The 13,814-nt window shown below is 44.2% G+C and overlaps 1 protein-coding gene across 4 annotated transcripts in view; it reads left to right on the plus strand.

Moving 5' to 3' along the window:
• Positions 1 to 512: 512 nt before the first annotated feature.
• garnl3 (GTPase activating Rap/RanGAP domain like 3) overlaps positions 513 to 13,814 on the plus strand; it is a 79,433-nt gene continuing 66,131 nt past the window's right edge. For 3 of the 4 annotated variants that reach the window (XM_047569422.1, XM_047569425.1, XM_047569426.1), the window contains exon 1: positions 513 to 1,051. In XM_047569422.1, the coding sequence (XP_047425378.1) occupies positions 954 to 1,051 (98 nt within the window). In that variant the 5' untranslated portion in view covers positions 513 to 953. The remainder of the gene's footprint in view (positions 1,052 to 13,814) is intronic. The other variant, XM_047569423.1, reaches the window with a different exon arrangement.

Below are 13,814 nucleotides of genomic sequence, written 5' to 3' on the forward strand. Positions count from 1 at the left end.
TCCTGGGTCCACGCAAGTTTCTGACTGGAACCACCCACAGATGTCCCTGTTTAATGCAGAACTGTGATATAATGCATTCATTTTCACCAGTGTACCTAATGAACTGCTAAATGAGCGTACATCCATCAATGTATTATTTGCTCACGTGTGCCCAACGTGTGCCAAGAAATGCAAATAAACAAGCAAACAATGACTTTCTTCTGGAAGGAAGTGCCGAGGTTAACTCAGATGTTATTGTGTAACAAAAGCAACAGTGAATCAATTTCTTACATGTTGCACTTAAAGATGCGGCGTGGGCTGTTTGTGAATTGCGACTTCATTAACGTGAATGAAACCGCACGCAACAAGGGCGTTCAGCTCTCACTTTGTCACCGTCTCTTCCTTTCTCATGCGCAAAGTGATTTCGTTTGACCTTAAGCGCACACATTGACGCTCTCTCACGGCTCCAGTCACACCATCTCTCTCTCTCTCTCTCTCTCTCTCTCTCGCTCTCACATGAAGTCACTGGCGTTCAGCCTGTCAGTGCCGTGCTGAGGCTGAAGGAGAGCTGTGCTGCGCCGTGCGCTCCACTGTTCAGGATCTCTGGAGCGACGGAGTCCCTCCTCGGCGCAGTCCGCTTCAGGCTGACAACCCGCAGCAGTCCCGCTCCCACGAGCCCGCATGGGAGTACGACCACCACCCGCCGACAGCATGCGCCTCTAAAAGCCTCATCGTTCCTTCTAAGCCGACGGGGCGAAAGTCTGCACGCTCACTTTCCTTCTTCCTCCTGAGGTGAAACCGAGCGTCCAAGGATTCCCTTTCTCATATTTTTTTTTTCGGACAGCCTCTCTCTCCCCCCTCTCTTTCGCCTCTCGCAGCCCACTGCTCATTTTTTGACTTTTTTTTTTTTTAACCCCCTCCTCCTGAAACAAAGCGCTGTTGTTTCCACGGGTCTACCTGCACGTCCAGCACCCATGAATTCAGATAAAAATGTGTACCTCGGCAGAGACAAAGGCATCATGCGGAAGAGAGCCTTGCTCCTTCGGAAGGGTTGCAGCTTCGAGATTACCAGGTGGGTGCTCTTTTCGAATGGTGGGCGATTTCATTTTTTTTTTTTTCTTTTTTTTATGTGGGACGAAGGGGGTGATCAAAAATGGCCAGAATGTGTCACAGAAGCTCCCGCCTGGAAGTGGCACTTTTCGCGAAGCCACCCAGTGAGTTTCTGGGCTGTCTCTCTCCTTCTGGACCGGGGGATTTAGCCAGAACCGGCCACCGTGTGTGCGCATAGATCAGGAGCGATGGGAACATGCATCCAAGGAGTGCAACCGTATAACCGCCTCAGATTCCCCCACCAGTTTTTGGCAAAAATCGAAACCCTTTTATTCGCGTTATCACGGTTATCTCGGAGCCGCGCGTTCACATTTCTTATCGGACCGTGGGGGGACGCGTTACGCACGGGTACATTTTGTCTGCACCTGACTCCGCAATATTGACAGATCTGCTGGGTGGCAGGACGCGGTCCATCGTCATTTTATAGCCCCAGTCAGGCGGTAATTGGCCAGCCCAGGACCCACAGTGTCTGAGGTCTGTCAGTGGTTCCACAGCATCTTCCATCCCATATCCCATCTCAAAACATGATATTTTTGGATGAGATCTCCTGCTGTGGTCTCTGACCCCTTAGATACATGTGAGTTTGCGTTTTGAGGAGATGGACACAGTGATGCAGAAGATAAACAGACCACATCATGTGCAACTGATGTGACTCTGTGTGATACAAATGGGCTTTGGTAAACCTCCTTCAGGTGGGCACGGCTGGCAGGATGACACCGACCCGCTCTGCGCTCTGTTTGGTCTATATCCATCCATTACACGTTTGTGTTGTGTTGTGTTGCCTGGACTAGCGAATCACTGGTTTGCTTAATGGCTGTCACTTTTACCGATGTGACACCAGTTCCTTCCTCTTTGCATAATCGCTCCCTGTCCACAGTACCTCCAGGGACTGTTTGCTAAGAACTTGTGACAGAGCAGCAACTTGAGTTCATGGGCGGTGTTCTCAACAGTTATTTTTTCAGTAGCAATTGATCTGTTGGTTATTTTCTTGGTTAACAACCTTTATTTTTGCTTATTTTTAATGGATAATGTGTCCTTTAGGGATTTGAATGTCACATAAAGACATTTTTTGCCAGTTTTAAGGTCAACGTTGAGGTAATCCGGAGTCTAATGTGAGTCAAAATAAGTTCTTCTGCTGGGTAAAGTGAGTGTTTCTGCTTTGGGAACCCTGCCTTGGTCAATTTTGACGATATTGATCTTCAGCGGGAATGGAAAATGGAAGATGTAAGGCTTGTAAAATGAGAAAATTCTCTCATCAGTTACATGAGACAACACGTTTGGTTTAAAAAGTGATTCTGCTGATTAGCTCCCTTTCACTGAACCTCACTTTTTCATTATCTTGACTTTATCATCTGCAGATTATATCATTCCGGTCGTATCATCTCCTCTACTCCCACCTTCACTTTAATTTCCTGCTATTTCAGACGGTCTGCGGAGGTGTGCACAAGTGCAAACATACTCGCTGGATCTCGCTCCATTCCTCTTATGGTTGATAACTTTGCCTCGGTACGTGTGCGCCGGTACAGACTTGTGTGTTGGAAACGTCTGCGTCCAGGCTGCCAGGTCTCACTTTCCCAATCGAGGCTTGTGCTCTATTCACGGTGCACGGTGCATGCGGGGGCGAGTTCTTTTTTTTTTTTTTTTTTTTTTTTTTCCATCTTTGTGCCAAGTAGTTACTTTCAAATTACACATCCCTTCTAATTAGCCTGATCCGTCCTGTTCGGAGAAGGAGTTTGTTCCATTTCTGTACGCTGTGGAGCCAGAGTTGCATTGTGAAGATTCTTGGCAGTTTGTCTCTCAGGCACTAGCAGTTTAACAGACAATCAATCAGAGCCGGGCCTGAAGTGCGATGGGGGAAATGGATTCCCCGCTACACTGAGGGGATACGAAAGACACTCAAGTGAAGGGGCTGCTGCTGCTGCTGCTGCTGAGAAGTCTGTGTATAATTCATTGTGCTGCGGCGCTGCATGACCACACAGACCCAACGCACTGTGACAGCTCCATAAGGATGTTCTCTGCATGTCAGAAACATGCATGATCGCACATGTTCTCTCTCTCTCACACACACACACACCGACTGCAGTGTTCCAGAGTATTTGGATGTGGAAGGATGTCATGAGGTGGCTTTATCTAGACACTAATCTGGCCTCTTTTCTCTCCTCCAGGCTACACACTGTAGGAGACATCTAAAAAGGACTCTTCAGGGCTGCCGCTAATGATTTTCTTAGCATATTTTAGCTCATTGATTAATTGCTCGGTCAATAAATACATATGAATGTGGCGAAAAAGGCCGGTCCTAATTTCAAAAACACACACGTCTTATATAAAAATGCATCTTCACGTTTTGAATGTTTGCCACTTTTGTTAAAGACGTGGATCATTAGTTATCAAAACAGCTAACAGCTAGCTCATTCTCTGCAGGTCGATTAGCAGATGCATCGCTTCACACACATGTAAATTAAATTAAACAGTGCAAATCCTTCATCATCTGTGCTAATCTTTGAGTTAATCCGTATTGGTGTAAACGCGTCCCGTCGCATTATTGCTTCCGATTGTGTTTTGGGACGCCGCTTCATCGTGACTAAGCCTTATTCAACAAAGGCAGCGGACTGCTAGCTGGCAGATATTCTCTTCTGACAGCAGGACACTGCAGAGTTGCAGGTAAAAGCAGAAAAAAACATGTGATTGGCTGGCTGAGGGACGGCAGGTGGTTGCATGTCTGCTCGCTGTACGTGCATGTCCGTACAGTTGTTGGTGTGTGTGTGTGTGTGTGTGTCTCTACTTGGCAGAATTTAAAGAGGAACTCCACAGATTTTGCACATGTCTGGGAGTACAGCGTCATATGAGGAGGCAGCCCACGTCTCCAGGGAGTTGTAGTAGAATTCTTCTCATCCCTGCTCAAGGATGTCGGAGGCTGCTTCTTAACCTCTGCTGTCAGCTGCATTGTGGGATATGTAGGGAGCGTATCCTTCTTTAAAAATAAAAATAAAATGGAAACATGGTTCTTCTGCTTCTGTCATGATCCATCTCCATTCAGCTTTTCCCAGATTGTTCGTTCACCGTGCTGATGGTTGCCTTGGAGCATCAGTTGAACTCAAACAGAGCGGTGACGGCACTGGTGGTAGTTAACAAACCGAGAACAATGATGGCAGAAAGAGCTCGCTCTGTCCGTATGCTAGCAATATTATATGTCCTGCTTTGTATTGCTCCTCACGAGCCATATATGGGAAATATGCATGAGGACTATCTATGCAATCAGAGCTTGGAGCGACCAGTTGTCTGCTGCAGAGCGTTGGGAAAGGAGAAAATCACTTTATGTTCTTCGCTCTCAAGTCTTGACGGAGACTCTGGATATTCTCCAGGAACAACAAATCCCAAGTGTCTTTTTCCATTCTTTTCCATAACAATTGCGGCGCGTCTGTGTCGAGTCACAGAGGTCCCGGCTCTGGCCTGTCTCAGAGCACTTCCAGGCAGCCTCCGCTAATCGTGTGTGAATGAGATTAGGCTGCATGGTGTCACTTGAAGGAGCCAAGAAGGCACTGGCTCGACTCTGACCGCGGAACTGTGAGAACAAACATAAGTCTAGGAGACAGCCCCATAGAGATGGAGGGGGAATTATGTGAATGGTCATTGCTAAGATGCTGTCCTGAGGAGGCAAGTACCGGGAAAAACTGCAAAAAGTCAGCAGAATGCTTTTTTTTTGTAAATCCAACGTCCAGCATCAGCGTATTCAGATGCGGTGGACTGACTTCACTGTGTGGAATCTTTCAGGGGCTCTCGTCGATGCTGCACAGAACTTTTGTGCTTCATTCAGGGAAAGGTATGCGCTGGCAAAGAGCATGAAGGACCATGAAGGAGAAGGAGAACTTGTTCTGGTTTGTTGTTGCAGCCCAGGCTGAACGTATACGTCAGTGTAAGGAGCCTGTTTACAATGTAGGCAGGAAAGATGGGGTTTGACCCGTGTATTAGCTGGTTTTGAAATGTGTGCTCCTCATTAATCACTTCACTCAGCTTGGTCACGCCACGCTGTCTTTTCCGTGCACGCCTCCGGTCACTCATTAAACAAAAAGCTTCTGACAGCGTGGCAGCGCCAACTTCACCTGCAATCGCATCAGTGAACAAAAATAGATCCTCGGCGGGCTGCAGCTTCTAAAACTCTGACGGACTCCTTCGCTCGCCCGCCTCCCAAATCCTCCTTTGTCTTTGAACTCCTCAACTTGAGAGGTTACTGGAGTGCGTCTGCTTTGAAACGCTTTCAGCGTCTTCATTAACCTCGCCCGCTGCCGAGCCCACAGTGTTTTGCGACTGCAGTTTGCCAGGGGCCTTGCCGTAGCATGCCGCTCGTCAGGTCGGCGCGAGGCTGGCTCCAGATGTAGCTGGTGCATTCACCTCTCGAACAAAGGGGATCGTGTGCATATGTGACTTACAAAAAAAAGAAAAGAAAGAAAAAAAAAGAGAGAAGGAAATATGTATTAGGGCTTGTCCTCTTGTGGTTTCCTGTGAAGCGTTTACAGTAGGCTTCAAAGCTTTATGTGAATGAAGAACACATGTTTTGGATGTCAGACATGCTTTCATGCAGTTTTTTTTTTTTTTTTTTTTAAATGTGGGACTACATGAACAGTTTGTTCACCGACAGGAGAATATTGATGTGCTCTGCAACAGAAAGTGGTTGAGATAGGGTGGGCTGCCCGGGGTCCCCCTCTGCGTTACAGTCTGTCATAAAGCAACCAGCGGGGAGCTGGTCTGTGGACTCACTGACGTTTCTGCTGATTTAAGGCGCTCCTCTGCTTTGCATACTGTGTCTGCTCTCGCAGACAGATTTTACTTGTTGTTATACGTGCGTTTACATTAGACGAAAGAGAATGAAGAAGGGCCGTAGACAGCTCTAATGCAATGTCCTGACTGATTGATCACACGGTCGACAGGTCTTCTAAATGAAATCAGAAATCATATTGCGTTTGACAAATTATTTTCTCATGTGATGCCTCTGCGGAGTACATGTCTTCTGAACTGGATGCAAATCACAGTAGAAAAGTCACGTTGTCATATGACGGCGCGGTGCTTGAGTTTGGTCTCAAAAAGGGGACCTTAAGTCACAATATTTAAAAGATGCATGCGTTGGTTGCGGTTGGAAACAGGAAGCAATTTGTGGCCTCTGCCATTTTGTTGACCCTTACATGAACGCCGAGCTCATCTTTCTGCGGAGCTGCTCTGTTAAACCTGAACCCGATGTTGTCGTGAGTGCCGGAATTTATAATTCTTTCCGCATGTTCATTTGAATGTAAATATGCTGTTTAGGAATGTTTCCTGAAATGTCGTTTTAAATGTTCCCAGAGTGGATGGCAACATCTGGGCAATTGTAGTTTAACCCAAACCTGAATACGCTATAGAGGGTGTGCGTTCACGCTCACGATTATCAGATCAAATTAAGGACAAGTGGACTCGACAATGATCCATACGAACTAGCATCGATTTGGAAAAGCAGATTAGCCTCGGTTTTAGTTAGTTTAAGTTAGTTTTAAGTCATTTCAGTTATGATAAATGTGGCTAAATAAAAGATGCTAACGCTGTTCCAGTTGTTGTTTGGTAATGCATTGATCCATTTACTTCTCTTTTCTTCGTAGATATCTACACTATCTCTGCTTTTCAAAACAGCTCTTCACCTTTTTTTTTTTAAAATTAATTTTACAATTTACACGGTATTAAAATCTATGATTCAAACGAATGCTGCTAATCTCCATGCTCAGCTGTCACTTTTTTGCCGCTCAGCGGCCGTAACCACGTGCAAACCCTCTATAGGTGCCCGTACATGTGACTCGCTGGAGTGAGAGAATCAGATTTTTACTCCATATTATTCTTCCTCCTACCAAACCTAACACCACGTTACCCCTCGTGCAAGTTGGCTGCCAGAAGTTTGGTCAGAGAATTATGTGTGTTATGCTGGAGTTATGTTAGCTTTAAGCTATAAAAAGAAATGAGTAGTGTGCCTGTAAACCTGCTTCTTTCCACCTACAAATTCCCAGATTTATTTTTAATTTCGCACAGCTCACAAACCGCTCCACACAACGTTTTCCACAATTACTGTTAAATATATAATATATGAATTAATTACGAAAGTAGCTCTGGAGGAATTTTCCGTTAAGTGACTGACTGACTGACTAGACAATTAACTACTTCATCTCATTCAAAAAGGCTGCTGTGAGGGAAGCATGACTGCATCCATTGAATATTGTATCACTTGTCTGATGTCCATAGAAGGCTGTAGGTGGGAAACAGAAATAGTCTGCACGAGGCTGGCTCTGCTCTGCTCTGCTCAGCCGTACAGTCGGTCCCTCGGTGAGGTTTGATAAACACTGGACTGTAATCACTCCCATATGTGGCTGCATAGCTCAGAGCAGCCCGGCGCAGTTTAGCCATGCGCACAACGCAGGCTCATTTAGACAAAAAAAAAAAATAGACTCAAATTACTAGAAGAAAAATAAAAAAAAAGAAGAAGAAGAAAAGAAAGAAAAGAAAATCCCTCACTTGATTACAACCCTATGTAAACTTTTAGTCTTTGACTGCAACATCTGCTTCCATTTAGGGCTTTAAGACGCATACCTACATATTAAAATGCACTGTGTGCCGCTCCAAGAAAGCTCGGAGGCTGGAAAAACATTTCCCATTATAGTTGGCTGGAATATGCCCAGCGTAGAGTAGAGCAGCACTTAAAGCTGAGATGTGGCCACCTTGAGCTATGCCACAAGCCTTACAAGACTCGTAATCTGGGAAGCGTTTCTCAAAGTTGAATAAATTTCCTTTTTTTTTTTTTTTTTTCTAACCTCAGTCACGCAAAGCGGGAGCGTCAAAGTGTGAGAGATTAGAGCGGAGTATCAGACATCAGACTGAGTCTGCACAGAATGAAAATAACCTGTGTGTGTGCTGCACACGGTGCACTGCTACGCGCCAGCCCGCTGCCCCCTTCCTAACCCTCACACTACGACGGTCCGGGAGAGGCTCAGGAGGAGGAAACGGAGCCCGTGAAGGGTTACTGTTGTACATTTTTACCCTGTGGTTTCGCGGGAGGCCCGGCCAAAACCCCTTTCTCGGTCAGAGGGTGAGCGGCAGAGCAAGACGCGAGAGAATAAATGCGACGCAGTTTGAAAAAGAGCCTGCAGAAACATGCACTTTCAGGTTGTAAAGATGAAGCGCGAATTAAGTTGTTGAAATGTGGATATTGTTTTAGAAAACTACTTAACGGCGGAATTTCCCCACCACTGTAAACCTCCCGCTGCAGTAGTACGTGGATTATAATATTGCATGTTACTATTATTCTGAGCTAGTCCGAATGAAATGCATTCTGACAGAGAGAAAACACAAAACACAAAACAAATGCCTCACTTGAACAGTTTGTTACCTCGACGCCCCGCCTTCCCATTTATAGATGTTTTAATTTTAGCCTCTTATGACTCAAATGAGGAAGTGAACTCTGTATAATGTTGCTTTTTACAGTGGGAACACCCTTTCAGGAAGCTGCACCAGCAACGGCATGGTCATGTGCCAAGAAAAAAAAAGAAAAAAAAGAAGGGTTGTAAGACAAATATGACTGTGTAAAATGTTCTAAATCAAGGCAACGCTACAGTCTGTTGAGGCTCTGTTAGTCTGTACTTCAGAACAGTCAGAGCTAAACGCTACCATCAGATCATGATCACAGAAAGATGCAACGTTCAGGGACAGAATAATGTTTTCTTGTTTTTTATGTTGTGGGTTTGCATGCTAATTAATGCTAGTTAAAAGATGCTTAAAATGTATTACATCCCAAATTATGGAGGACAAAATACTGACATTATATTTATTCATTTGAGGCACGGAGCAATTTCAGGTGCAATTTAGGGACGTACACAAGGGCGGTTAATTCACAGCTGGACCAGTTAACTGGGAAGCAGACACTTGTCTTATCTCACGACTCTGCTGATAGGTTCCAGTCACCAAGTGTGCATCAGGTCACACAGTCGCCATTTTGCACCAAACCAACAAAAGGGTTCAAAAAGTCGTAGTGTTGAATGTGGCCTTCAGATAATCTCGTTTTCATCACTCCCATTGTGTCTTAGAGAAGAGGGTGAACTGTGGTTTGCATAGGAGTAGTGTTTTCTCATTGAAATACAGATTGCAGGTTTTGTCCTTAAATATTTGTAATACGGAGAAGTGTTTGTCGTGACTTTCAGTTTGGTTATATGATGTTTATTTCTGAAACAGAAGTTGTTTTGCATGAAAATCCCAGGAGCTCCTGAAAGCAGCAGAATACAACAGAATACAAAAAAAAAGTAATAAATTCCACATAAAGTTTTAAAAAAAGGTCTTAAATGTTTGCAATATAAAAACAAAATATACACCGATCTGCCACAACATTATGACCAAGACAGGAGAAGTAAATAACATTGACCATCTTGTGACAACTCAATGTTCTGCTGGGAACAAAACAACAAACCCTAGGGGTCAACGGAGGTACTCCAAGGAGGGTCACAAAATCTTTGGTTGATTAGACATTTTGTACATATATATATATATATAAAATTTCTTTATACACACATATATTTTAGTAAAGGGATAGCTTAATATTGAATGCAAAAGGAACACATATAGTAGGTAGTGGGTCCCTACTTAATGTCTCCATCAGTTTGGAGGTCCTTGACCTGAGAGACGTTGAAGACAACCCTCACCTTGTGTCCCCTCAGGACACCCTTAGAAGGTCCATGTCCATTCTCTGATGAGTCACAACTGTTTTGGAGGCACAAGGGAGACCTACACAATATTAGAAAGGTGGTCGTAATGTTATGCCTGATCGGTACATATATAAACAGGCGAAAAAAAATACATGAGAACATACGCACCATTATACAGTATATACTGTCAGAAGTAAGTGTGAACACAGTGAATATCTGACTCTGATCATTTCATAACCTCTGTGTCCAGTAGAGGTGGAATTCTATTTCTGATGCAACTTCACCTCCTTTCTGGTAAGACTAATAAAGTTGTTCCACATACTACTGGATATTTGACATTTCAGAACATCGGTATGCGCAGCACTTCACACCTTGAGGCAGAATGTCCACAACTAGTTCCACTACCCAACAGAAATGTGAGGCTGAGGACACCTGGACAGTTCGAAGACTGGAAAATTGCAGCCTGATCCAATTACTGTTTATTTTTTTACTAAGCCGTCTTGTGTTAACCATCCAGGATGTTTCTGTAACAGTGTAGTTAAGGGATGTTTTCTCAAGGCACATAAATACCAGTCAGTCGCACTTTGAATGTCACATCTTATCTGATCGTTCGTGTTTGTGTGCATCCCTTAACTCTATCATCTTCTACTGTAAAGCACCCAGCATGATAATACACAGTGGAATCCACTAGAAGAGGACGGAATGAGCAGCTGACAAATCTTCATAAATTCTAAGATGTTTCCGTCGTTTTGCATAATCCTTGACGCCGGCAGCAGCAGTGAGAGCGAAAGGAGGCCCTGCTCTGTGTGACGTTTCCAATATGTCCCAATTTCCTTCCTATTGAACTGTGATAAAATCTCCAACCACAAGAGGGCAGAACGTTCCTGTAAAAACTATGGGTGTGACAATGATGGTGGTGTGATGAAGATTTGGGGGGAAAAAAGGTGTGGATGTAAAAAAAAAAAAAAAAAAAGTATTATAAAACACAGTAGTAACAGTTTGAGCTTTTATTATGACACAAATATGAGTTGAGCTGTAGCCATTCACGAAGAAGCCACTGATACTTTGATGCCTTTCCACTAGGAGGAGTACGTGCACTGAGGAGCAGAGATTATCATGTGGAGTCCGCAACATGTAAACACATCAGTGGCCCACGTGTAGCCCACTGATGTGTCCCTTTATCTGCGTTCATATTCTGTCAAAAATGCAGCCAAAGCACGTGAAGCTGAAGGGATGGAGGGCAGAGCGCCGTCCAGGGCCCCTCCGATCATTACGGACAAAAGGTTAATTCACCTGATCACATTTAATGAGGCCGTCGTCATCAATCCCCCGCAACCTGACATAGTGACATTTCACAGAGGCCACACGGTGACCTGCTGGCATTTGGGATGCACTCGAAACAAAGAGGTCGAGGTCTGAATCCAAATCCCCTGTGTGTGTGTGTGTGTGTGTGTGTGTGTGTGTGTGTGTGTGTGTGTGTGTGTGTGTGTGTGTGTGTAAATGGCTGCCATTAGAGGAGTACTGCTTACTGATGAGATTTAAATGAAATCAGTGTCACAGGAAGAATCTTTACTCTCACACTTGGGTTCACTATAAGTTCTCCTGTTTCATGACAAGTTCCTTACTTTATGAAATTATTGTTTGGTTTCAAATGAGCGTTGATTGATTAGGATGTTTTTAGAGTAGTGTGAGGCGTAACCTGCACACGTAGCCAGTGGAAGCCATATTTGTGCATTTGTCAGTATGTAACAACGCCAACCAACCGGTAGTCGGTGCTGTGTCTTTTTTTTTTTGCCAGTCAGGTTTATTTTTATTTCTACTTCCTGCTTCACTTTCAACAATGGCGACTGAAACTTTTGCCAAAATTTCACTATTATTCCCATTCTTGCCTCCTTTGTACAGCTGAAAAAATAACCTCATGACTTATGATGTAAATGTTCTTGGAGAACAACTGTACTCCATGTCGACCTCTAATCATGTTGGGGGGTCCGACAGGGCGAGTGCTGGTGAGCATGGACACCTAAACCTTTGGTGCAAATCGCTGAGCTTCATGGCATGACATATGTGAATATACTCCTTCGTCATTGTGACGTCACAATATTAGCTGGAGGCAAAACAGAGGGAAGCTGGAGGCGAACACTGTCACTTTCAGCCCTGAAAATGTCGACTTGCTGCACTGTTTGGTGCTAAAACCGAAAAATCAGAAACACTAACTTGATGTTTTATCACATACCAGCCACTCTCGGTAGCAGACAACTTTGGTTTGACTTTGGCGATTAAAAGAAAGAATTGGAGTGAGACAATCAACAACGTGGACAATTCATATCAGGTCAGATTAATATGTAATGCATCACCAGTTTCAGCCTGGAAAATGTTATGGGTTAGAATAAATTGTGACTGAAATTCCATTAAGTTAATCATTATTTAGGGGATTCTTGTTGCATGTTAATGCTAATGCTAACTGCTAGGTACCACAACATTAGTTGTGTGTTTCAGGGGTGTCCAAGCAGAAGTTGCATTTGCTATTTACCCTCCAAGGTGGTTCCACAATTTTCTTTTAATATCTTTGTTAAAGACAAACCAGACTTCGTCTCCTCTCTGTCCTCCTTTGGTCAAATTGTCCATCCAGTGAGTGAGAGTGTAGGGGTAGGTGAATATAGTCCCATCAAAGTCAACTTTTTAAAAAAACACAGTCTCAGAGAGTGTATTATTGTGTTCTTTAAAATGTGCGTTTTCCGCGTCCATCCCAGCCAAAACAGTTGAAATAAGCTAACCGCCGTTTACAGGCTATTGTGTTTATGTTTTGCATCCAGTTAAGCCCCGCCCCTCAAAAATGTCACATTGTTTACAAACTGTGAAGGTGTCTATTGGCCCATGGTTAAGATAGGTGGGAAAGGAAGCAAGCAGCACTTTGGCATCTCATCTGAATCTGCAGTTGACAACAAATCAGTCCGTAGACAAGTGTCGGTCCTCGCCTCTATGTGGAATGTGGAACAGAAAATTCTCAATTAAATGGCAAAAATGTCAAAAGTTAAAGTCGGATGCCTTCCTGATCTCACCGCGTTACATTTTGCAGCGTGTGTTGCGGCTGCAATACAACGTCTGAATCTTACCGTATAGTCAAATGATATCCATATATCATGGCTGCTTCCTCCTGCAGGTTGAACATTATCCACAGACAAATGCTCATCAAACAGGTGACATCATGGCAGTATTGCACTGATTTGCATGTTGCATCTGATCAGGATAAAACCCCCGACGGTGGCGATTGTAGTAGTAGCTGCACGTCACCAGCTTTGCATAACACAACGCCGTTTATATTTCTTTTTACTCATTTCCCTACATCTATATTTATTGAAATAACTCCCACTGGGTGCAGTGTCAGTAACCGGGTGTCTGCCTTTAGATGTTCCTATGCATGGAAAAAGGTGTCGTGTCTTACCCTGTGAGGGCCAGAGTGGCAGCTGTCCAGAAGGAAGGAGGCACAGCTCGTAGGGATTATCGCACTATTGAGTCAAGAGCTCCTGATCCACACCGTGCAGCTTTGTGTGCTGCTGGAGCCTCGCCCCGCGAGTGCTTGCGCATACACAATTTGTGCACCGGTGCACCGAAGCCTCACTGGCACGGATAAATGAACCCACACGCTATAATGCTTACACCTACATTAATATCCTGATCTTTGAAGCTGCATTTGTCTCGGGAACAGGGAGCCTGGGATAGTCCAGCGCTGCCAGGTCCCACGCATCTAACACAGAGTTCATTTTCTGATCAATGCTAGAACCCTGTAAGGACAAAGCTTCATCATTGTATAGCTGGATTTATTTTTCATAGACATGGATAATCATTCTTTAAATGATGAATTGTTATTATTTGTCGACTTTCTAATTGTAAATTGATATTCTGGATTTGGAACAGGTTGTTATGTCTAAAGCCTTGTCCACAAATAAATCGATTCACTTGTCGTCCATCGCTTTGTAGTCGTCGACAGCTGTGGACGTTTCAGTCCATTTTGCAAGGAAAACA

Source organism: Mugil cephalus, chromosome 19 (genome assembly GCF_022458985.1).
Source record: "Mugil cephalus isolate CIBA_MC_2020 chromosome 19, CIBA_Mcephalus_1.1, whole genome shotgun sequence".
Lineage (NCBI taxonomy): Eukaryota > Metazoa > Chordata > Actinopteri > Mugiliformes > Mugilidae > Mugil > Mugil cephalus.